This window comes from Magallana gigas, chromosome 6 (assembly GCF_963853765.1).
Source record: "Magallana gigas chromosome 6, xbMagGiga1.1, whole genome shotgun sequence".
In the NCBI taxonomy this organism is placed as follows: Eukaryota; Metazoa; Mollusca; class Bivalvia; order Ostreida; family Ostreidae; genus Magallana; species Magallana gigas.
Genome location: NC_088858.1, coordinates 29404351 through 29430751, shown reverse-complemented (window position 1 = coordinate 29430751; position 26401 = coordinate 29404351). Strand labels below are relative to the sequence as shown.

Sequence of the window (26401 nt, the reverse complement as noted above, 5' to 3'; positions counted from 1 at the left end):
GGACAACACCCTACCATGCCATGGGGAACGGCATGACTGAGAGATTTAACCGTACTCTCTTGGATATGTTGGGAACCCTTGAACCACATCAGAAAATCAATTGGAAGTCCCATGTTGCACCGCTGGTTCACGCTTACAACTGTACTCGTCATGAGAGTACAAACGAATCGCCGTATTGTCTAATGTTCGGCCGTGAACCCAGACTCCCGATTGATTTGGCATTTGGAATCAATGTGCAAGAACAAAAGACACTGACAAAATACATGGAGGATCTTAGGGGGAGGATGAAGAAGGCATATGAGCTTGCATCAACAGCAGCAGCACAAGCACGTGATAAGCAAAAGGATTATTATGATTTGAAAGCAAGGGAATGTAACATCAGAGAAGGAGATCGGGTGCTTGTAAAAATTGTAAGTTTCGAGGGTAAACATAAAATAGCAGATAGGTGGGAAGAAGAAGTTTACATTGTCCAGAAGCAGCCCAACCCAACAATTCCTGTTTACACGGTATTAAAGGAAAATGGGGAAGGAAGGAAAAGGACACTCCACCGAAATCTACTTCTTCCCATTGGTCATTTGGATGGATTTCGGCAAAGACAGTCGAAATATACTACCAAAGAAATACCACCTGCTATAACACCGCAAAATGACCAGCATCAAATCAGAGAGGATGAATCAGAACTTAGTGACGAATCCAGTGAAAGTGAATCAGAAATAGATGTACCGGTACAATACGCAGTAACAGAGGAGTACACACCACATGATGTACATGTACAAGATGTTACTGGAGAAGATCAGCAAAGGGAGAACGTTAGGGACGCCCAACAAGCTGATGACACAGACAACAGTTTTGCTGAACATCAGCTACCTTTAGCTGAGGAAAGAGAAGAAACAGATGCAGTTAATGCTCTATCTGATGAGGAATTGGAAGCACTGGAATATGAAAATGAAGAGAGACAAGAAAGAGATGTAAGAAGAAGCACAAGAACAAGAAAACAACCAGCATGGTTAAGAAGCGGTGAGTACGTCAACACAATTCAACAAAAGCAAACCAAAGATCTGGAGTGGAAACAAGGTGAAAAGTTGAAATACCTCCAAAGTATGCTTTTAACAGGTACCTGTAAAGGGTTTGAGAATAAGATAATCGAAACGATGCTCGATATTATTAAACATTGATTTTATTTTTAGCTGTTTTTATGCCGATGATAATATACCGTTGCGAGAATCAATTGCGTTTACTGTAAATAGTGAAAGTTATGCGTATGGTTTCATATGATAACCTCGTAACTATAATCATATAAAACGTGTTCGATATAATATGCGTAGTTAAATGACGAGGACGTCATTTTCCAGTCGGGGGGAGTATGTGGTAGTGTTGATTTTGTGTATGTTTGTTTATTAAATCAAAAGATCAATATGTGTGTTTAAATAAAATAAAATATGTGCTCATGTTCATGTTGTTTTCATCAAATCATCATTTCATTCTATATTCATCTTCTTCTTTTGCATGTTACTATTAATAACTAAACAACCTGACCGACGAGACAGTGTATGTAAAAATATCAACGCATTTGATTGGCCTAGCCACTTTGGCGGGTCGTGCATTTTATAAAAACCAGTTAACAGGTTCTGAGAGTGACCAGACCAGTTACGGCTCAGGGCGTAGGCAGAGCATATTCTAGCCACTACGTACATATAAATAGTTTCATACAGAACGCACAGTAAGTAGTGTTTATCTCCTACTAATATTTCCTCTTTTGAATGAGTGAATGAATGAATATTTTTATAGTCTGCCAGACGTATATATTAATTTAGTATTCTGATAATTTTACTTTATAAATAATGAAAACGTAATGTTGAAGTTTACTTGTAACGCTGTATTCTATCCTCTAATATTTCATGTACTTTTTAATTGAAATACGGCACTGTTCCAGGTATATGTGACAGCTACATTGCCCAGATATAGTTAGATTAGATTCAGCTCGATTCCATAAATCGGTACGATATCCTTAGATATGCACATTATTACATTTATATTATATGTAATTCTAGAGTACTATTTTATAGCCAATTATAGCAAGTAACTGAGTATATAGTTGCTGATATCATTTTAAATTATCAAGTTCAATAACATAAACGTAATTATTTTATTACCAATGTTAGAGGCTGTGGGACTGTGTGTTTTACTTATATAACAAATACATGTTAGCGTGCATATGAAATTATTGTTTGTCATATTGTATATTAATATTTATGTTGATTATTGTAGGGCTGATCCCATATATAATATAGTCCTGGGGTCAGGCAATAAAGTGAGATAACCCACAACCGGACTTGTTTTCCTTTATAAAACACCGGCTACATAACTACAAGTTTGGTTAAACAATAAGATCTGATATTTTAATTTAATACATGTACAGACTACTTTCAAATGATATTTAAAATCAATTTGTTCAAGTTGATGTTTTTTTTTAAATTTTAATATTTTAAATATTTTCAATATTTTATTGTATACATATATATAAGATACATATACAAATAGTTCGGACACAAGTACTGACAACTTACTAGGTCTTTACCATATTTTTATTACTAAGCATGTAATAAATTAATATAATAATAGATGCCTTTTTCCCATATCACAGCCAGTATCAGCCCGAGACTCCAATCTCAGCCCGAGGGCCGAAGGTTATGTTTTACTCTCTATATATTTCATGATACAATTATATATTTCGACAAAATCTCATATTGTTTCATTATATATTACAGTGTTGTATTGTATCATATGATATATCATATGGCAAATTATTGTATAGTATCATATGAAACAACATCAATTATTTTTTATTACTGTATTGATTAAAAATGTATCTTACAATACCGTATGAAATTAACGTTTGATTATCAAACAATATTTTAACAAATGATACATGTACGAGGGTTGTTAGAAAAGTTCGCGGACAAGTTCGATTGTGAACGGACTATTCGCATGATACCAGCGAGACTTGTTATGTTTAATCTTGATGTATTTTCTAAGAAATATGTAAAGATTTCTTTATTTTAAATGCACCTTAAAAAATATACAGATTAATTACTTTGATAAGATATGCTTCACGGAGAATGTCAGTTTTTAATTGTTTTATACTTTGCACGCATTTTTCCTTATTAAGAAAATGTACAGTTTAAGCGCATAAAAATAAAGGATATTTCATATAATATCACAATAAGTTATGAAGGTCATTTGGTAAAAGTTTCAATTAAATTGAAGGATTTCTGTTCGTTTTATCGCCAAATATGGACGGCCAACGCTAGAAAAACGAGTCAAAAACGTTAACGTAAATGGACACCTTGGAGTACCGGGTCGTCATTAAATTTTGTGTGCACACAGAAAAATATCCGATGGAGACCAAAAGTTTCATAGATGCTGCTATTTTTATAGGACGAAGGTTTGCAACTGCCACAATTCGAATTGAAGGTTTGAAAATGAGAATACTGATGTATTGAGCTCTTGCAGCACCCCGACCCCCATACAGCCCGGATCTTGCACCTATGGATTTCGCTTTATTTCCTTATCTGAAGTCGAGACTGCGTGGACAGAGATTTTCGGACCTAAATGATCTACGATATGAAACAAAAGACACTATAAAAAATTGACAAATAATGGTATGAACATGCGTTTTATAAATGGGTTAATAGCATGAAAAGTGTGTGAACTAAAATGTGTTTAAGAGTGACAGTTTTAAATTGCCTTTCAGTAGTCTGACGTCGTGGAAATATGAAATGGTGCTCCATAAATCCAATTCATGCAAAATGAAAATCGCTGTATCTTTTGAAAACAACTTCAAAATCATATGATTTTTTGCATACTTTTTTAAATTGGTAGTCATTCAATAAAACATACGTCATCCTACAAAGTACACATTAATTTTGCCGTTAATCACTTTGTCCGCGAACTTTTCTAACAACCCTCGTTTATGATATTGTGTCAATCACACTACAATACTATTAACTATAATTTTCATATAATATGATAAAGGTGTGCTCATATAGTGATGCCCCGTCTCGGTGAGATTTGTAATATGTGATTACCTATGTTTATTTTAAATGAAAGTATAAATAGTTCGACCGAACCCTGCACATTTTTTTTCAAAGTGCGTAAATATCAACGCACTTTGAAAAAAATTAAAGTGCGTTGACTTGATCCCAAAAAATAACACACTTTTTTAAAAAAAATTCAAAGTGTGTAATTTTTCAATTAAAGTGCATTGTAACATGGCTGATATATAAAGAAGACATTTTAAATCAACTTTTTCTCTGATTTTTTTTCCAGATAACTGCGCTAGCTTCCTAACCTTTTTAAAAAAATAAGCTTGTAACGATATGATAATAACTTTAAGAAAAAACCATAATAGGGACCTGATGTTTATATATTCCTATAAACTTGGCCCATATAACCCATTTAGTGTTATTTTAGGTTTTTTACTTGAATGGATTTTTTGAAAATAGAACCATTTTAACAAGAGCTTGGACTTTGAGTAGTTGCCGCAAACAGCAGTGTGACGTAGGCTTGTCTATTTCATTGAAGGCCACTCTGCCATTGCTCTTTGAAATCAACAAGATTTGTCTGGCTTTTGAGCAAAGACTACGCAATCGGTGTATATTTCACATGAAACCAGTGTCATGTTTTACTTGTTTTGACGCAAGAAATAGATAGTTACGTTCTACTGAAAGTCCAAGGTCTTGTTAAAATGGTTCTATGTGTATTTGCTGTATTCTTACAGCTTCTTCGACTCTTTTTATTAAGGTTGGATTGGATCTAGCCTCCCGCGCTCTCCAAGCTTGAACATTTTAGAACAGACTTTAACAATAATTATAAAGCCTGGTCTCATGAAACGTCATTCAATAATATATTTCCAAAACAGTTCAATGTCTTTTAATTCATAAACATAATAAAATTATAACAGCACATAAAATAGTTCCCATATACAATGAAAGACATTAAGGATCATATTTGGCACTAAGAAGAAAGGCAGGTCAAACATAGGTCCTCATGCAGGATTTGGTTGTACATCTGAATCTTGATTTTTACCATTTTGTTTACCGTGACAGCAGAAAATCCATTTAACCAATACCTTTACAGAACCCGTATTACCCTCAGGTCCAAGGACTAACATCAAGGAAGTGAATGCAAACATAGAAAATAACATAGATGCACACACTGTGATCATAACAAATATACCAAATTGGTAGATAAACTGAATTTGGGCCCCCAGCATAAACAGAGCAGCCCCAAAGGTTGTAAAAGCGCCCGAGAGGACGGAGAGGCCCATCTTCTCCAGCATGTTGCGCGTCTTGTCTTGGCGTCTGATGTATGGAGACACGTTGTAGGCCTCGGCGAGATGGACCACGTAATCCACTGCCAGTCCGACCACCATACACAGGTTGAGCGATTCCAGGACCTACAACAACAGAGGCACCATATCAAACTGATGTGACTTGTGGGCTGGTGAAAACTGGGGAGGGCGGATAGTGTGTCATATATTATAAACTTTCCTATACTTAATTGAGAAAAAATTCTTCGGAACCGTTGTATTCTTGTATTTATATTGTTATATACTTAAATATTAAGTCGGACTTTTTCAGATTATCATAAAGAATTGTCGACTTTCAGCACATGTTTTTACTGTAAGTTTGTATACATTTAACCTTCGACAAATGAGACTTTATTATATCTGCATAAATGACCATCAATACCCATGAAAAGGTCAAATATTAATCAAATTTGATTATTTTGGAACCAAGAAATACGGTTGCTTTTGACTTCCATGTTTCTTTAAATAAATTAATAATATTAATATATCAGTCCTATCTGATATATTTTATTTCTTTAAAAAACATCTGATATGAATATTTGTTTGGACTGGAGACTGGGTTTTTAAGGGTTCGGCACAGCAAGCGAGTCCCCCGACTTATCAACGTTAACTAGATTAGTCATATTGCAGATTTCATTTAAAAAAATAAAATATGTCAAATGGACAATGTGTTTATACATGTATTTAATATCAGTAATACATGATAATAGAGAAACATCTATTGTAGTATACATATATAAGGGGACATGAAGAAGCAAGTCTTGTTCTTGTTTTGACCTACAAATGTATCAAGATTTTCTAACCAACCCTAACGAAAAAATAATGTAAGCTCTTAATATATTTTAATTCTATACTTAAAGGCATTGGTGTCATGAAAAACAGAAAGTTGGTGTTAGCTTAATCTTCCACACGTACCCCCAATTTCCAACCCAGGAGTGGTATAGATCCCACGACACACACCGTCACCATGACAATCACGGTCCATGCTATGAACCCGATGATGATGTTCATGGTTGTAAGGACGAGGACAGGCAGGGCCACGGACAGCCCAATAATGATCCCCATCACAGCCGACTCGGAGAGTACCTGGAATTAAAGGACTATAGCAGTTACACAGCTCTTTACCCTAGAGGATTTCATCTAGATTTTAATTAAGTATATAAATGGAAACAAATCATGCTAACGCCTCTATTTGAAATGACAATGTCTAATCGTATAGAAACGATGGTAACTGGTTGTAAAATCAGTACATATGCATGTAATCGGTTATTAGTCTCGTTCAACCAGACACTCGGCTGTCTCCGTAAATCTCCGACGAGCTCGTCGGAGATTTACGGAGACAGCCGAGCGTTTGGATGAACGGGACTAATTATAATCGGTTATTTTATCTTTGATCTTTTTCACTCTGCTCACCTCCTGTACTCGTATCCAATGCCAAGTGTTCCTAGTGCACTGGAAGCCATTCCCCAAGGAAGCTGGCATTTTTTCTTTCTAATGAAATAAAAACAATGAGATCTGAATTGTAAAAAACTTTGTGTGCCAGGTAGGTTAACGGCAGATTACCATATTGTCTTTTACTAATGAGCAATTTTTAATTGTCAGCGAGTCCATGACTAATTTGTCATAGACTCATTGACAATTGAAAAATTGTTTATTAGTTAAAGACAATATTAACACATTTTAACATTAAAAATACAACACATATTGCTTAAAAAAATGGAAAGTTATTATAGAGTTGGTTATGTTTCAACATCAATCGCTTACCGCATCGACCATCAGTTGTTCCCAAGCCTGGTACACTGGCTTGCCTTCAGTCAAGCCCAGGGTGAAGACGCTAACTGTCAAATTGACTTGGATTCCGAAATATCTCATTTTGGTACCATAATACAACCCTGCACGTTTTCGTGTAAAATAAAGAAGTATGGTTTTAGTGTTTGAAAGCATCTAGGTCAACTAAATACACAGAATAAGCGTTACTCGTTTGACAGTTCCGTGAAAAGAAAATTGCACTATATACATTTTCTGTACCTAAATGCGTGTTCTGTGCGATAGTTGTTTCTCCTCGGACGTATTGCTCGCCAATAAGGTGGTTGTACAGAAAGTAGTCCTCGTGAATTCTGCCTGTGTATCTGTTGGTTATCCAATACCCAAGTCCAATCTATATGCACAACAAAGCCCAGAGAATTATTTTATATAATAGGAGAAATATGAAAAGTTGCACGATGATAAAAACATGTATGATTATCTTCGTTAACCAATGTTGCCAAACAGTTCTTTTCTCGTATTTTCATCTTTGACAGAGTTGAAATGACTTGGGGATTGTCGAATAGACAACAACGCTCCAAAACTTGGATCATGCAGCGAGATCATTTCCGTTTGCCGGGCGCATTAACCGATCCCTCGGACATACATGTATATATAAATGTCAACTGCTGTTTGATGTGGAATTAAATTGATAAATTAACATTTTTGAAAAATATCAATTGATGTAAGTAATTTGAATATTATAAACTATAATACATAATATTTACATCTACCAAGTATTATTTCCTCTATTTCTTACGGAAACTTATAGTTAATTCATAGCTCTATAGAAACAGTCAGACTGAAATCTACACGCCCCGTTTATCGATTGGTCAAAATCTACAGCGGCTGAAACTGACAGAACTGAAATCTACATGCCCCATTTATCGAATGGTCGAAACCTACAGCGACCTAAGAAAAATCACGGACTGCACGAAATAATCATGAAGGTCCCGAAAGGAGACGATTTGGATGTTCCTTTTATCTAACATACTGATGTACATTAACAGTAACTTTGTAAATTTTACTTACTTTTTACAATCAATTTAATGATTTATTAAAAGAAAGATGTAAATATAAACAATAAAATGCTTTCTTTGATGATTTATACGGGTTATAAAGGTAGCGATCATTGCAGAAATTACAAAACGCCCATTATGGGTTTTTAAAATATCTAATTTTTTCTGCAATGTCGCCACCTTCATATCCCACAGGAATCACCAAAAAAGCATTTCATTGTTTAAATAATATCTTTCAGTGATTTAAAATAAATGTAATAATAGCATGAAAAAAAGTACGAAAAATAACTAAAGATTAAATGACAAAGGTCCTTCTGTGGACTCACCTCAAGCCATCTATTGAAATGAGCCGGAAGAGTGTTTGGGTGTTTGTAGATATTTTTGTTGGAAATCATGAATTTTGTCATGTTTCCGCGATCCATTGGAACGTTGACATCAAGATCTGGTGGATACCCTTGTCTGTTATTTGTAACATCTTCCTGTCGAATAAATAATAAATAGAAATCGTATACAACCACCCAGGAATCAAAAGTCTTGTGAAATAGCTATACTCTGTCCCAAGATATCCTCAATTCGCAATTTGCTTAATTACTCGATATTTATAATATCTCGGGATTCAAATGATGTTCATTCAAATGTAAGATTTTTCATATGAAAGACCCCCTTTAGCTTATCAGCTTTCTACATAAAACGGCTAAAAAATGTTATGCCTACGAGGATTTTGTATTGCAGCAGACTCGGATGATAAGGTTGAAAAATTGCAAGAGGTATTCCGAGTGACTTCCGAATAGAGAAAAGATGAAAACATTCCCCATTATAAAACTCCGTGAGAAATCTGTTTTCGTTCCTGTGAATTTTTCCGTGTGAAAAATGATAATATGTTAATGAAGATATCTTGGAAATTTTCCCTTTCATTGGTTTCAATTGCACTTCCTTCACAGGTATGTGTATTTTTATTAAAAATCGGCCAAATGCGCTGCATAAATATCTTGGGGACAGATTTTAATTGGTTTATCATCTTACTATAATAATTATATCTTTTACCTGAAGGAATCGCTCCATGGCTGTCAGATAGCAACTGACTTCCGGTTTATTAGTTAACGAATTTCTTCTTATTTTCAGTCGTTGTATTTCAGAATCGCTGGCATTTTCCAATCGTCGACACAAATTCTATTCAACAGGAAATAAGACAACAGATGATCATTGGTTATATGAACTTTTAGGCAGAGGACTTTCTCATAGAGAAATTATTAATGGTGATTAAGAGGGATGGATAGCCTTTGCCATTTTTAAACTACTGTTGTAAACCGATCTCCTGAGAAGAAGAACGTTGAATAAAGACATACAGATATATATGTAGATGATTTTGCACGTATGATCTACGTAAAGTTGTCGAATTCCTTTTTGTCGTATTCACTGGGATGAAAAAGTTATCATGCAGGCACGTAGCATCGTTTTTGAAAGGGGGGGGGGGGGGGGGCAGACATCCAAAAAATCTTGACAAGCAAAAAAAAAAAAGGGTCCAAATTCCTTAAAATCCTAATTCGGGGGGGGGGGGGGGGGGGGGCTGATGATACGTGCCTGTCATGGAATAATTTTTATAAAAATAAAACATAATTATTTTCATATTAAATATTCCATATTCAATTGATCATAAGAAGATATGCATATGAACTACTTAAAAATTGTTTCATAAAAATATGCCTGCTTTAAATGTTTTTAATTAAAACTAATTCTGATTTGCTTTACAATACGAATGAATCATTGTTTTAAAAGGGTGCAAGAGTGTTGTCTAAAAGATTTATTCCTATATATTTACATTTTTAACTGTCTTTGTCTGTTATAACATCACGAATCAATTTTGAACCCTAAAACTCAGTAACGTCATAAATCATGAGTGACACAAAATAACCGAAAAACGGTATTGGCTTCGCCGGGTAGTAATACATAGCATGTGCTACATAAAAAAAATAGTGGTTTTAAAAAAATGTTGTTTTGAAGTGTAGAAATTGGAAATAATCCTTAATTAAAATTGAAAGAACAATGTTCTGTTTTTTCTGCATTTGGTGTTTGGGGATTTTTATCTTGACAATTCAATAAAAAAAAGTATTTGTTTACAAATAGTTGAAATAGTTGAACTCTATAAGAGTCGCAGGGAATCTAATTTCATGCAAAATTAATTTCATGAAATCTTTTCATGATTTTCATTTTAATGAAGTATATGTGAGATAAAGTAGTTACATAAATTGCCATTTGTGCTTCTGGTGAGGAAGAATTAAAGGACTGGTCCCAAACCATTGTTCCACTGCAGAAATCCGAGGACTTCCGACTGCACGGAGAGGTGTCCTTCTCCATCATCCCCCACACCAGATACACACTGGTGTATTCTTCTTCAAAGTTTCTTTGGAACGAGTAATAATGATGGAAGGATGCTTTGCCGTGATTGTGAGATGATCGGAAAATCTGAACCTGTAAAAGGAAAAGATGTATACACGTATGTTATTGTTGAAAAACAATATCATTTTATTAATTTATTTTTTGTACATTAATAAAATCTTGTAGGCATGCAGTGACTTGCACGTGTAGCAGATGTGCAACAGTGAGTAGCTACAAATAAGTTAACCGGCGCGCAGTGTTGTTGGGGGGGGGGGGGATTTGCCCCCTCCCCTTTTTATGGAAGCAGATAGGAATTTTAAAGGACTCCCCCCCCCCCCCCCCCCCGGTTCGAATTATGGGGAAACTTAACATTATTGTATTTTACAAATTATAACAATTTTTAATTGTCAATGAGTCTATGACAAATTAATTAGTCATGGACTCACTGACAATTAAAAATTGTTAATTTGTAAAAGACATTATTATAGAAATGTGAGATACTATATACATGCACTAATCCCCCCTACGTGATTAGAATTCTTGGATTTGTTTGTTATGATTTTGGGTACGTTTGCCCCCCCCCCCCCCCCCCACCCCACCCCCAACTTTCAACAACTATAATACGAGCCCAATAAGTTTTTAAATGATGTTAAAATTTACACCGGTTCGAAATCTGTATAAAAAGGAAAATCTAGATTGTATTTTTATACACATACTTGCTTACTGTCAGGTTCCAAATTGGTTGCACTATAGATCAAGAAGGCCGACATCCCAAAAACAACACCAGCAAAACTAGTCGCACTATTCGGAGGGAAAGGAACGAATAGAACCCGTGGCGAAGGAACCGAACAACCAGCATTCGTTCCTCAAATTCTTTTCGCGTGGTGTTTGTTTTGTCGGTGGATTGTTTTGGTTTAAAATTCTTTTCAGTATTAAAAGTATCGGAGAATTGTAAATGATCTAAATTCCGTATTTGAGAAATTGGCGGTAATTTCGGAACAGACGACTGGAATCCTCTTTGCCGTCTGTCGCGGAGAGCACAAAAACGATACAGATGAATTAGATGGCGTCGTTTTTTCTGAATCTTTTCCTTGCAAGTTTTCGCTTTTCTTGCACATGTCTAGCTTGCATTTGATACCTTTCAAACAGTCAACTTTTTTACTTATCCAATCATAACACTTTATGGTTTTGGGTCTTATTTCTCTGAATATAAAACGATAGCCGTTGGAAAGTAGACTAGGTCACATATATAGTTAACACCAACCAAAATGCCGGTGAACAGACCAAAAGATGCCACCGGCAGCAATGGCGACATGCCGCTAACAAGAAATGCTGCCATTGTTGTGACTGAGGTGACAAAAGTAGTTTTGGGCGGCCCTGTAGTAACAGTCAGTCAGGCGGTGAGCTAAACTTGGATAGTTGACGTCATCAGTAAGGCGCCAGCAGTCGTAGAACACAAACACGTCGTCTGCTCCGATTCCAAGGATAATAAACATCGAAATAATGTGAAAAAATCCAAAGTATTCATAGCTGAAGATATATCGATAAACTAAATTGGCCAGTAGAAAGCTTGTTAATATACTGAAAATCCCGAACGCTGTTATAAAGAACGACTTTGTTTGAATCCACATAACAAGGAATATGAAGAGAAAACTTCCAATTGCAAATAACATGTCGTCAAAGGCTTGCTGAGTAACGTCGTTGTCAAATATCATTTTACTGGTGTAGTATAAATGCATTCTATCTCCAATAATATTATCTCGTATGCTCTCCACATGTGGCTTAACTTCATTTATTAAGAAGTTGTTGATTCGAGAGTTACTGTTGCTGCCCAACAAAGGATATCCCATGATTAAAAATATCCTCGTCATAGCGGAAGCACTTCCGGACTGACAGGGATCATATCCTTTGGGAAACAGATACTCCACAAATTCCTTTGTTTCCGTGAATTTCTTGGCATTACATAAAACGTCTGTTGGATGATCGAAATTTGGATTATAAAAACTTGAATCAACACTTTTATACGTTCCATCAAACAGCCGAATAATCGACCAAGGCTTCATACACTCATATAACTCATCTCTTTGGCAGTTGTAATCTTTGAAATTAAACAGCAGATTTTCTATTTGTTGAATTAGGTAAAGGTTATTTTTACTAAATATGCTTCCATCGTCGACCTCTAAAATGACTTCTAAAATGTCCTTGACCTGTCCTCCCACCCAAGTAGGGTAGTAGATGCCGTACACGGGTCGTGTGATCCTCATAGAGAAGGCGTCCCGGCTCCGCCACGCCAAATCTCGCTTTCTGCTGCTGTCATCGTACAAGACCAAGGGTAACTTTTTGAAATCGGTTGGAAACACGTTGTCCCCGGTCACAACCAAGGAAACAGTAGCCACAATTGCAAACACGTGTAGAGTCGACGACAGCACTGGAAAACATGATAAAGGCTGTTAAAAATGTAGAGTGTATTGCGGTACATGCTTTTTAATCAACAAAAAAAGAAATAAACATGACAAAGACATAACTTATATTCTTTAACATTGAGGGTTTTTTTTTTCAGATAGAAGAATGTTCTGAACACTTGCCCGCATCTAGTATGACTCCTCCCCAACTTTAAAATCCCTTTCTCTTTATCAAATTTAACCGTATTAATTGTTTGACAGAAAAAGAAAGTTTTGAAGAAGCACGTATATAACCCCCCCCCCCCCCTTCCCAAACCTAGGATATTTAAAACACCTTAAGTAACGAGGAAGTCATTCGAAATCGTCCTATTAATTTTCATATGAAAGCTAAAGTTTGTGGAAATGATCAATCGTCCAAAAAAAGAACAAAATGTAAAAATGTCGGATGTGCATCACTATGATACTTTAAAATGTCTTTATTGTATTCAATTAGACAGATTTAGAAAAATTTAGAAAACTTAAAAACTGCAACACCGCGTCGTTTAAGTACAGGTGCGACTGTACAATGTAGTTACCCCCCACCCACTTACACACTGCGTGAGCCTCTATCTATTAATTAGTACTTGATCCAATTACCGAGTTGTTATAAATATTAAGTTATAAATAAAGCTAATTATAATTAATGTTACAATTTGAGATATATTAAAGCTGCTTGGTCCGATTTTTTTGTAATTACAGTATCAAATTTTTTTCCATACAAATCATTTATCTTAGAAAGTTATGGACTTTCTCCTATTTACACCAACAGAATCAGTCTCCTTTCAAAGTTAGAAATATTCAAAGTAAATAAAAATAATTTCTCTTTGGGCAAACGAAAAAACAAACCAAAATGCATCACGGGAATGTTTAGAAAAGGAAACCGCTTGGTTTCGTCCCCCGAATGATTAAGGTTATTCAATCCGCATGCTATGCGTCGATTGTAAAGAAAGCAGACTTTAGAAATATTACCGAACAAAACGTACATATGTTTATTTGTAATTTGTCTGATCATTTCGACCTTTATTTAAAGCGATGTCAAATTCGTATAACAACTTATATGTACCCGTCTCGTCGTCAGGGGTGAAATTTAATATGAGGCGAAATAACGAGGTACCTTTTAATGTTGTTTGTTTTGTTAGCAAATTTTGTACGTATTTTTCTTCATTGAAATTTGGCATAATTGACGGGTAAAACTACTGCAATGTCTATTATTATACATATACTAAGCATAGCCATCGTTTAAAAGCGTGCATAAAATTTGATATAAAATCGGACCAAGCAGCTTTAACTTATTAATTCCAAATATTATACTCATTCATTAGAACAAGTAAACGAAACATACGGATGACGGAGTTATATATATTCATTAATTAGTAAGTATAACACAGTCAATTGCAAAAACGTGGATTTTAGAACAAAAATATTTTAAAAAGTCCAACTTCAATCACAGCTTATTATTTTTGGGACCTGTGCCCCCCCCCCTCCCCAACCCCCTTGAATTTACCAGGAAGCCACGTCAAATAAAATACACGCACCCAATTACTTATTTTAAAGAAACAAAACATATATGAACTATCAAATAAGTATTTCGGGTATATAATAGGTATAGCAATTTATCGGACACATGTATTATCAAAACAAACGAAACATGAAATAATCAATAAAGTACTTGTATGCCCTGTTGAACAGCGATATTTTGAAATACAATTATGGGCAGCGGAAAGGGCAAAAAATACATTTTTACAAAATCAACGATAAACTAAATTCAGCAATCTAAAATAATATTATCAATGGCCATAAGTGCAAAACCAACAGTCTTCTCTCCAAAATAAATGTACATAAAAATCAACCGAAGATATCTAAATACAAATCAAACACAAAAAGTAAAACCAACAGACATAAATGTAAAACGATCATACATCAACATGAAACAAGCGGACGCACAAATAAACGCCTGGTGGCGTTTTTTGGGAAGCAATATGCGTCATCAATTATTGGAATCCGGGATGGTTCGCGCCTATTCTGTTTCGCCCTGAGATATATTTATTATGATTTATTAAAAAATTATAAATAATATTTTAATGACCTGTTTATACTCGTACATTTGTTTGAAATATTCATATACAGATAAAAACATATGCATAATTAACTATCGTACAGTCTTCTATAAAAAAAAAAATACAAACAACGTCATTTCATTATTATCCATCAGGCACGTAGCATCGTTTTTGAAAGTGTGGGGGGGGGGGGGGGGAGGGGCAGGCTCATCCAAAAAATCTTGACAAGCAAAAAAAAAAGAGGGGAGGAGGGCAGCCCCCCCCCCCCCCCCCCCCGATGCTACGTGCCTGTCCATAAACATGATGATATACAAAAATCTGAAGGAAACATTTTCAAAATGCTACAAGACATATGTACATTGTAAATTAAAAATTTTATAAAGTGCATGTATCAGAATACAAGCTTATCGACATGAATACTACCATGTCTTATATTTTCTTCAAACTATTTGTACAAGCAAAGCATATAAGAATGTAGAGAAATAAATCAAACTTCGTTATAGAAAACATTGTATGCATTAATAAATGCAAAGGACTGCGAACGATAGCATTGTCTAGCCGCCTAACTAAAAGTCATTTTTTGAAAGTTGTCTAATTAAAGTTAATTTTTTATAATAATATAAAGATTTGTGTATATTTTCATTAATTATAAATGATTTGGTCAAACAAAGAGAGATAACTTTGTATTTTGGGTTAAAATAGCTCATTTCATAATTGAAAATAACGGAAAACGGAAATGTTTTTTAAAACATCTCCCCCCCCCCCCCCCCCGTGAAACAAAAATTCCTTTAGAGGGGTTTTAATTATTGTTATTTAGCATATTTTTACCAAAGGGTTTGTTGTTTCACGGGGGGAACATATGTCTACAGACCGAAATACATTCCAAAAAAAGAATTTTGCTTTGTAAAGTTTCGAAATTTAATTAACAGATATGAATTAAAATTAAATTTTACTTTAATATATATCGTAAATATGTTATTATTAAGTTTTTATGCACATATTGACAGCTAAATAAAATTTTCCTCACTCATAGAGACCGATTTCAGTGAAATTTTTTTAGACCCCGCGTTAGCAAAACTTTTGTTTAAATATAAATAATTTGATTACACATTTTATTTTGATATTAATTGATTAGGATTTGATTATACTTTTTAGTAGAAAACTGAGTTTCTGAATATCTGACAGAAATTCCGAAATATTTGGATGTAAAATGTAGGCGGGAAACGGGCGTTAGCGTTCACAGTTCTTTTGATGTTAACAATTTATACAAAATGTTTACTTTAAGACTTTCCGTTTCCGTCAGGTTAAGGCACATCTGTATAGATAATTATAGCAAACCAAACTTTCACGCCTCTATTCATGTAATGTCAGTCATTGTTGCATTTTGCATCACTTTAATTTAACTGGGTGGAAGTAATGCAAACTATACAACTTGACATCTTTGTCAATTTTGTATTTACTGTCATCCGGTAAATTAAAAATTTACAAAAAAAAGAGAAAAAGATTAGAATAGAAATAAAATTGTTAACGAATAGGTTTGATTTAGTTTGACTTTTGCAATAAGAATTTTAATTTAAATTTATATTAATTTTATAAGAATGGTAAACATCGTAGTTAAATAGTGGATGCAGGGGAGGGGGAGTAATGTAAAGTTCAAGCAGATAGTTTAATAAATGTAATTAAATAATGATCCCCAAAATCAGGCACGTAGCATCAAGGGGGGGGGGGGGGGCAGGGGGGCCTCCCCCCCCCCACTTTTTCTCGCAGCAACTAAATTTTACATATAAAAAATTGAATTATCATGAAGTTGGCCCCCACACTTTTTGGGGAGTATGTAACCCCCCCCCGGATTAGGATTTTGAAGATTTTGGAAAATTCAAATTTCCTTCCTTTTTTTTTTTTTTTTTTCTCTTGTCAAGATTGTTTGGGTGAGTCTGGCCCCCCTTTTCAAAACGATGCTGCGTGCCTGAAAATAGAGCTATGCTAACTATATAATATTATACATTTGTAATTACATTAACATTCCCGAATTTTTCGTAATAAAATACAGGTAATTCTCAAGTGAATGACAGGCTATAATTGTTATCACAACACAATTCACACCTCTTGTTCTGAACGATATAAAACGACGTGGCTTCATAAAATTCATAAATAAAAATACTTATCAAGCAAGCACGCTGTCTTGGCCGTGCATGCATAAAAAACGTATTTCAATTCTTTTATAGGTAATAATTAATTTCAGAGGAATAATAATACGAGAAAAGTATCTTAATAGAGAAAGATGTTTCGCTCCGAGGCAGGTGCGAAACATCAAGGTGCGAAACATCTCAGGGCGAAACAGAATAGGTGCGAACCATCCCGGATTCCAATAATCGATGACGCATATTGCTTCCAAAAAAACGCCACCTGTTCGTTTTACATTTATGTCTGTTGGTTTTACTTTTTGTGTTTGATTTGTATTTAGATATCTTTGGTTGATTTTATGTACATTTATTTTGCAAAGAAGACTGTTGGTTTTGCACTTATGGTCATTGATAATATTATTTTAGATTCACGGCTGAATTTAGTTTATCGTTGATTTTGTAAAATTGTATTTTTTGCCCTTTCCGCTGCCCATATACAATGACACTAAAAGTTATCGATTCATATTCCAGTTTAACTATACAGAATCAACCTTTATACTCCATTTAGACATATTACACATGATTTGTTTGGCATACTTACAAAAGGCTAGTATTGGAAACTTGACAATAAATCTACAGTAAATGAACGGACTGCCTCTCCCCAGCGCTTCCCCGGCCTCACTTAACGCCTTGTGTTTTCTGTTCTCTGTTGCCGAAGATGAATCGTTTGGTATCCCAACCTTAGACGACAATTGTTTCAGATATCTCTTCTTTTTTCTCTTTTTTCTGTTGGGCTTTGGTTCAGCCTGCGAGTACTGTCTGTTCCGACACTTTGACTGGGAGACAGTACAGTTACATGGAACTTCAAATTCCGTATTTTGACAACCATTCTCACAATTTCTCACTATTGGTTCTTTGTCTTTGGCTTGTGTCGCATCTGTTGAATGATTCTCATATTGGCTTCCGATTTCCGTCTGTGACATTCTACTATACACGTAGTTCTGTTGCATACACAGACAGAAGTCTGGTCTTTGTTTACCTTGTTTTGATACAAGTTTTCTTCGTCTTAAGTTGAAAACGTCGTGTTAAAACATGTATGGCATTTAAATGTATTGAGTAATTAAGCACCTTTTACCTCGATATTCACCCTTTAATTGGCAATAGTAATGGCGGAGCCCATATTTATACAATCGTAGACCGAACGTATTAATTTTTTTGATAGATGAAGCGAATCGATTTTCTGAAGACTTTATCTTAAATATGGGTCATTCTCAAATAAGGTGGATTTTTTCAAGTACCACTTGTTTAAAAACAAAGTACTTACAACCAGATTGACTTTATCATAGTTTGTATCGGGCATATCATGATGTTTGTTTGCTAAAATATGCCAACAGTACATCAAATGAAAATCTATAAAAATATGATATTTACAACCACATGAAAAGAAAACAGTCTTTGGTGTAACGCATAAGAAATATTCATAAATTTCATTAAATCTTATTGTTCATGCATTTGGTTTGGTGTTAAAGTTAAATTTTTTGAAGTTTTTCTTGAACTTAATCATAAAACAAGAATTTAATAATGTATTTTCCTTAATTTTTCATATTTGGTTTGTGAATGAGAAATATGCATCTATCTCATGACATTGTATTGCACACTGAAAACTTCTTTTCCATTTAATGTCTGATTTTTTTTTTGGGAGACACTTGTAAGTGACATGAAAAATAATCTTAAGTGAAAAAACCTCAATATTTCTTGAAAAATCTTTGAAAATAAAAACAAAATAAGGGATGTTACACTAAGGACAATTATTGTTAGTCCAAATGTTATACCAAGGACAACCTTTATTTAAACACAAAAATATCAGATTTCAAAATCTGATTCAGAGACAACTGAATTTTTTCATAGCTATAACTTATGAATGCATATATTTAACAGTAATCATTATCGATGTGCATAATAGTGCCCCTAAAGTCAAATTATTTACACAATTTAGTTCCAGTATGTTTCACCAAGGACACTTATGCTACACCATGGACTTTGTCTGTTATAAGAATCAAAGTTTTAATATTCCAATTTGTTTTGAAAGCTTGAATGTATTTTTAAATGAATTCAAAATTACCAAATGCACTTTTCAGCAGATATGCTATACATGTTACTGTTATTCTCTACAAGTTCAGGCTTAAAATTTAAGTTTGTTATACAAAAGACACAACATGTTACACCATGGACACCATTTTATCTAGTTGATGAATAATTTTAGTATTTTATTATACTACATTGCATAATCTGTCATAAAATGTATTTATACAATACTTGTTTTATTAATTTTTCTATCAGAAATACATGCATGGGAATTGAAATACTCTTTTGTGTAACATTAAAAGTCCTTGGTAACACATTTTGTTTAAAGTCAAATAATATTTTTTAGGGAAAATTTGGCTTAAGCTGTAAGTCCAATATCAAATTCAATATTAATTATACTTGAATTGATAAATTTGATTTGATTTGACAATGCTGAATTTTTTTTAAATGAATATTTTAGGTCATATGTCCTTGGTGTTAATTGTATGTGTCTTTGGAGTAACAAAATATTGCATGATTGAGAAATAATCTAGATCTACAGCAAACAGATGCATCAACATTATATATAAGCATAAACTAACAAATGTGATACATTGTGATATATTTATTGAATAATTTCATCATATCTTTCCCAAAAAAATAAATTATGTAAATTATAGTCTCTGGGATAACAGTGATAGTCTATGGTGTAACTTTTTGTTCTTGTTACACCAAGGACTGTTAAACAAAGGACATATTTATGAATTAACTTGTCTCTGCTAAATAATTACTGCTCCCTCAGAGTAAAAGAGCATATTATCTGCTACAACAACACATAGCAATAGTTTGTCTGTTTTCCAGAGTGTCTAAATATTTCTTTTTCCTAAGTATTTCCTGTTAGCCCAAAGACAATATAAAAAGTTACACATTTATTTCTACTTACTTATCATTATAAAAATTGAGTAAATTTCATCTTCAGCTATTTTGTCTTCTATCATTGTTTATAGCTATACGATGGGAATAAGGAGGCATCAATTATCTTTCAAATTACTAAGAATAACAATATTTTGTTTCGTTACACCATGGACTTAAAAACATGTAATAGACAAACTTGATCTCGCTGAAAAATATTGTTCATATATTTTCTTTGTCTTTTTGTTTGAGAGAGGTATTTTACTTACCTTTTATCTCTTGACCCTATTATTTTAATAAAAAATGGTCTTACTACCTTACAAAACCTATTTAAAGTCGCAAACTCTGAGTGGGAACAGTCAAATAATGTGAAAAAATCAACTTATAAACTTTCTAAATTTTTAAGATTTTGTTAGAATTAACTGTTTATGTGCCAATATGTATGCTAATATATATCCAAAGGTAGCACAAAAGTGAAACTTGGCAAAAATCAAGGATTATACTTTCTAGTGCCCTTGAACAACCCAAAACCACCTTTTTTGAGAATGACTCATATAGTTCTTGGGTACATACAGTGTAACGTTTTTGTGTAAATTTAAAGCACCGTTGTTTGGTCATTTTCTTTCTTTCTTTTTTTTTTTTTTTTTTTTTGTTACAGACTAAATTGCTTAATTAATCTGAGAGAAAAAAATAAACTTAAGTTCTAAAAGCAGCTTGTAAATTTTGAATCGATAACCAGATTGGTATAGATAAGTTTAGAAATCGTCGATTTTCAAACTTTTAATGTAACACATGACTACATGTTCATCGTTCATTTGTCCTAGTCAATATCAATCGTAAATTTTAACAATACTGTATTCCTTAACAAAAAAAAACTTTTCACACATTATTAATGAATCAATCAATAAGCGAATTATGAAACATTTTCTTTAAAAGATGACTTTATTAAAATCGTGTAGCCTATATCTGACCAGGAACCATAAAACTCAGACAAAGCTCGCTGGGTTGTCTTGTCCATTTTAGACTATTTTAATTTTTAAGTATAAAGATATAGCAAATATTTTTTCTTAACTAATCGATTACTTATATAAATAACTTAACAAATCATATCTGAAAATCGAAGGAAGATCTTATGGTTAATTTGTTGACATTTTAATCTAGGTCTCACTATCAAGTGAAAAAGAGATCAAAAGTCACTTCTCTAGGCACGGACGTCGTCCTTAGTTTGTCAACGTTTTGTGACTATAAAGATTTTTTTATAATTCTAAGTACTACCGACGTAAAGAAATACCATATACAAGGAAGTAACGATTTACATGATATCGAACCTTGATGAGAAATGTTTCGAAACTAAATATATGACGATAAATTAATTAATCTTAGGTCGTTTAACGACCCAGAACATTTCAAGATTACCTCGTGGAATACCAAAGGGGAATCACAAGTCAATTCAATTTATTGACAAAAAACATATGTGGTGCAAGTCATACATATACAGTATACAAACATAATTAGTACATAGATTTTCTAATGTTAAATGCATCAATAAAATAAATATATTTATTTACAATTTTATTTACAAATTACAAAATTTTTATAAATTACAAATTATTTTCAATCTAAATATTCAACAAATTTATTTACAATGAATCAATAATAACAGCATTTAAAAGATATATAAACATGAACGTAGCATCGGTTTTGAAAGTTGGAGGCCAGACTCATCCAAAATATCTTGACAATAAAAAAAACTTCCCAAAATCATAAGAATCCTAGTAATCCGTTGGGGTGGGTAGGGAGATGGGGGTGGTGGCGTAGTGTACCTTATCTTCAATTTCACAGTGAAGTGAAATTGAAGATTAGGTACACTACCTAATCTTAGTGCCACTATAGTGACAGGTTACATGTAAATAATAAACACCATTTTACAGGTGCAAATTTCTTTACTGTCATCTTTTATTTAATTTCTTTTACAAACTGCCAAAAAAGTGTGTGTTTGTGGGAAGGGGGGGGGGGCTATAGAGGATAATCTTGACATGTAAACTTGAAAATCCGAATATGCAATCGTGTCTGTGTGTTCACGAGTCTGGGTATGAATGTGTGTAATTCTTATCATGTAACCTATAAAACCCGGGCATAAACACTGTAGAGTTGACTCCACAGGCCTCCAATCTAATTCTTCCTACAGATGCACATTTGCACCTGTAAAATGGTGTTTATTATTTACATGTAACCTGTCACTATAATACGCATTTTCTAGCTATAAAACTCGGGCATAAACACTGTAGAGTTGACTCCACAGGCCTCCAATCTAATTCTTCCTACAGATGCACATTTGCACCTGTAAAATGGTGTTTATTATTTACATGTAACCTGTCACTATAATACGCATTTTCTATCTACAGTCTCTGCATTTGTTATCTCCGTTTTCTGAAATACATGTAGCACAGAAAACATGTTATACAAATCGACTCAACTGTCTTAGGTGGAAATCTTCATTATATAATGAAACTTCAACGTTGTGTTGATACTTCAACATTGCAACATAGTTCATGCCGCTACTCTAACATTATATACTAATAATTCTTCATTATATGCTGATAATTCTTCAGTATATGATATTTTACCTTAAACGCTGATATTTTAACATTACATGCTGATACTTCTTCGTTACATATATGATGATTCTTTGTCTTCATAATATGATACTTCTGGATTATATGCTCTTACTTTAACATTACATGTTGATGTTTAATTAAATGATGATACATGTATTTCAATATGCAGTGTTTCTAAATTAACTATAAGCAGCGGAGTCGTGATTTAGTAAAACTCGGGGATATTAAGAAGAAAAAAGTATAGGACTGAAGTCAAGCTACTCTACAATTCAAACAAGCTTCATTCACGTTTATTTCAGCATATCATGTTAAAATATCATCTTGTATTATTATACTTTCATGTTAAATACTGAAATCTGATTGGTTAAGACGCAGTTGGTAATCCGTTCTATTACCCTCAGCGTTAGCAACACACTTGGCAACGGGTAACACAACGAATTGTTACATGCGCGTAAATTATGCGCGTACAGTTCGTCGTAGAATTCACTTCATTTCTATATAAAAGCAGTAAAATTCTCTTTAAAATTAAAACATTCAGTATAATAAAATAAATAGTGCTTGTTTGTTGCTTCGCGTCGGTTGACAATGGTTTTCTCGGGGTGCCAATTTCAACAGTTACCCTCCCAAACATGCACTATTTATATAATGTTTAAGTATCAGCATGTAATGAAGATCATCCACAAGGTAATTGAGGCGTTCCATATCAAGCACGTAGCGTCGGGGGGAAGGGGGGGGGGCAGGGAGCCCCCCCCCCCCATAATTCTCGCAGCAATCATTTTTATTAAATTGACTCTATAAGAAAGTGAACTAACATGTAGTCCCCCCCCCCCATGAGCATGTAATCAATTGAGTGATAGGTAGAAAATTATCAGTTAAATTGGAAATCGAAGTCACATATATATACAGTTTAGTAAGCTCCCCTTAGCCCGATTAGGATTTTCACGCTTTTTGAAGAGTTGTGCAAATTCCCTTTTTTATTTGCTTGTCAAGATTTTTCGGATGTGCAGCCCCCTGCCCCCCGCACCCCCCCCCCACTTTTTCTCGCAGCAATCATTTTTCTTAAATCAACTCTAAAAGAAAGTGAACTAACATGGAGCCCCCCCCCCTTTCCACTTTTTTGTGAGCACATAAACAATTTTGGGATAGGTAGAAAATTAAAAGTAAAATTGGAAATAGAAGCCATTTTTACAGTTCATTACGCTCCCCCTCCCCCGATTAGGATTTTCACGTTTTTTGAAAAGTTGCAAATTCCCTTTTTTCATTTGCTTGACAAGATTTTTTTGACGTGTCTGCCCCTCCCCCCCCCCCCCCCCCCCCAACATTTTGCATAAACATGGTTCAAATACTAGTATTTCATTATGTGAAGTTAAGAAATTTCCAAATATATTTGTATGTTTATCAAAATGCTTTAAACAGTCTTTAGGTGCGAAAATCCCACATTCGTTGGTTTGACACAAAGAGCTTGTATGGCGAATCGTATTGGTACCGCTTGTCGTTGGTCGCAAATAACAATGTAAAAAATAAACAATCCTTCCTAATATCAACTCATTTCGATTTATACACGTTCATTATATCGAAATTTGAAAAGAAGGGAAGAAAAATTATTCATTATGGATCAATTTGATGTTTCACTTTGACAAATTAATACTTTGTAATTACCTAGTGATGTAAGCTGTCATTGCCGATTTATTTGCCAGTCATATCCCAACAAATGCTAAAAACCATGGACAACGTTACAAGTCAGAAAAGGGCAGAGATTACAGATAGATTAGCGAAAAGGGACGAGGAACGTTTAAATGAATTGGAAAAGAGAAAACAAGAAAGAGGAAACGATTTATCTACACTCGAAGGTGCGAAATATTTTTTGGAAAATTTCAACAAGGAAAAGTGTGATATTCTTAACTCCCTAGAAAAAATCGACAATCTAAGTAAGGATGAAAGGCTAAATGAATTTGACAAAATTTCGCAAAAACTTCAATCTCTTCAAAAATTTCACGCGGATTCCACCATGTTTTTACCTTCTTATGATGTCAGACAAAGTCAGGAAGCACTGGGTGTATTACAAACTCGTGTCCAAGAAAAGAGAGATGAGCTCTTCCCCAAAAAGAAATTTGCTTTCTCTTCAAAGAAGAAGTTATCGAGCAAGGTTGAGACTGAGCCAGTGCCCTCTATTGTTGACAACTCTGTTGATGTACAATTGTCGGAAAGTTCAATTCAGAAGAGGTCACATGAATGTATCGAAATGAGTGAGAATACAGTATTTAAGGAGGATGTTTCCTTAATTGATAACAATTTTTGCACTATCAAAGTATTTGGTGCACCATCAACAGTTCATATGAAAAATCTTGAGAACTGCATTATTCTGGTTGGGCCAGTATCAAGTTCCGTTTTCATAAGCGACTGCAAAAAATGTACCTTTGTAATTGCTTGCCAGCAGCTGAGAACACATTCAACTGTTGACTCCAAATTTTTTCTGCATGTTACAAGTCGGGCAATTATAGAAGACTGTGAACAGTTACGATTTGCACCATACAGTCTCAGTTATCCCAACTTGGACAAGCATTTTGTTACTGCAGGACTAGACAAATCAAAAAATAATTGGAATGACGTTGACGATTTCAACTGGCTTGCATGTGATGTACACTCTCCTAATTGGAGTGTAATGAAAGAAGAGGAAAAAGAAGAATTTAAATTTTGAGATACAGTCCATACTTTTCATTTGGAGAGAACTGTCAAGTGATTGCATAAGAGAACCTAAAAAACACATTCATTTGAATTCACTGTTTTGCTGCTTTCATCTCTCTGCTGGCTGTGATTTTATATGGTTGTGTCATGAAAACATTTGAAAAATAGTTTTCTTAGGGTGTATAGAACTATTGTACACATTAAACATTTTTTGTATCAACACATATGTAGATACAATAGTGATGTCTTGTGTGACAGTGTCCCTGGCAATTAATGTTCAAAGTAGTAAAGAAGGTCATATCACGCTCTAATATTATTACTTATTAGGTTAGTTACTGACTCACTACGGAAATATATTGGGTTGATCAATCTCATAGATGGCGAGGTGAAATTTACATATAACGTGATGCAATATTATAATATATGATATTATACAATATTGTGTCAAACCACACATTAATATACATATGTTAATAAAGATCAATAACTGATTTTCATGTGATATGATAAAGGTGATCTCACAAAGGCGATGCCTCGTCACGGTTAGCTCTGTAATCTTTAAATACCTATGTTTACATTTTATGAAGACTGTATGTATGCATAAAAATTGTCAGAAATTCCAATATATTGACCATTCAATAAGAGAGGAAATCCAGTTTTATTGATTCATTTTTTTTTAAACATTTTTTTATAGAATGAATGCTTAAACAGCTAATAAATTTATAGCTTTCACATTCTTAATCCATTCTTATTACATGTATTAGTTCAAGTTAATAGAAGAAAATAACGGAAACAGAATTTCAATGTCAAATGACAAGGTCACAGACTACTTTGAGAAATCTATGGGTTTTCTCCAAAAGTGGCGGCCGAGGGAACTAACTTTTGTACAGTTGAGACAAGAAAAATGTTCATTTTCTTCTTGAAAACCTTCC

At 33.9% G+C, this 26401-nt stretch overlaps 2 protein-coding genes across 2 annotated transcripts; one reads left to right on the top strand and one right to left on the bottom strand.

Moving 5' to 3' along the window:
• Positions 1-4916: 4916 nt before the first annotated feature.
• LOC105329305 (protein dispatched homolog 1) lies at positions 4917-18322 on the bottom strand. Its single transcript, XM_066088235.1, is given in 13 exon segments — positions 4917-5458; positions 6287-6457; positions 6785-6862; positions 7136-7263; positions 7400-7529; positions 8520-8672; positions 9238-9363; positions 10435-10662; positions 11286-11338; positions 11341-11689; positions 11768-11938; positions 11940-12997; positions 17792-18322. Coding segments are annotated over 13 exon segments (3465 nt in total). The 5' UTR covers positions 18201-18322; the 3' UTR covers positions 4917-5047.
• A 5976-nt stretch (positions 18323-24298) lies between these two features.
• On the top strand, positions 24299-26201 carry LOC105329304 (tubulin-specific chaperone C). Its single transcript, XM_011430497.4, has one exon. It carries the CDS (start codon positions 24496-24498, stop codon positions 25480-25482), a length of 987 nt encoding a protein of 328 aa, XP_011428799.3. The 5' UTR covers positions 24299-24495; the 3' UTR covers positions 25483-26201.
• Positions 26202-26401: the final 200 nt, after the last annotated feature.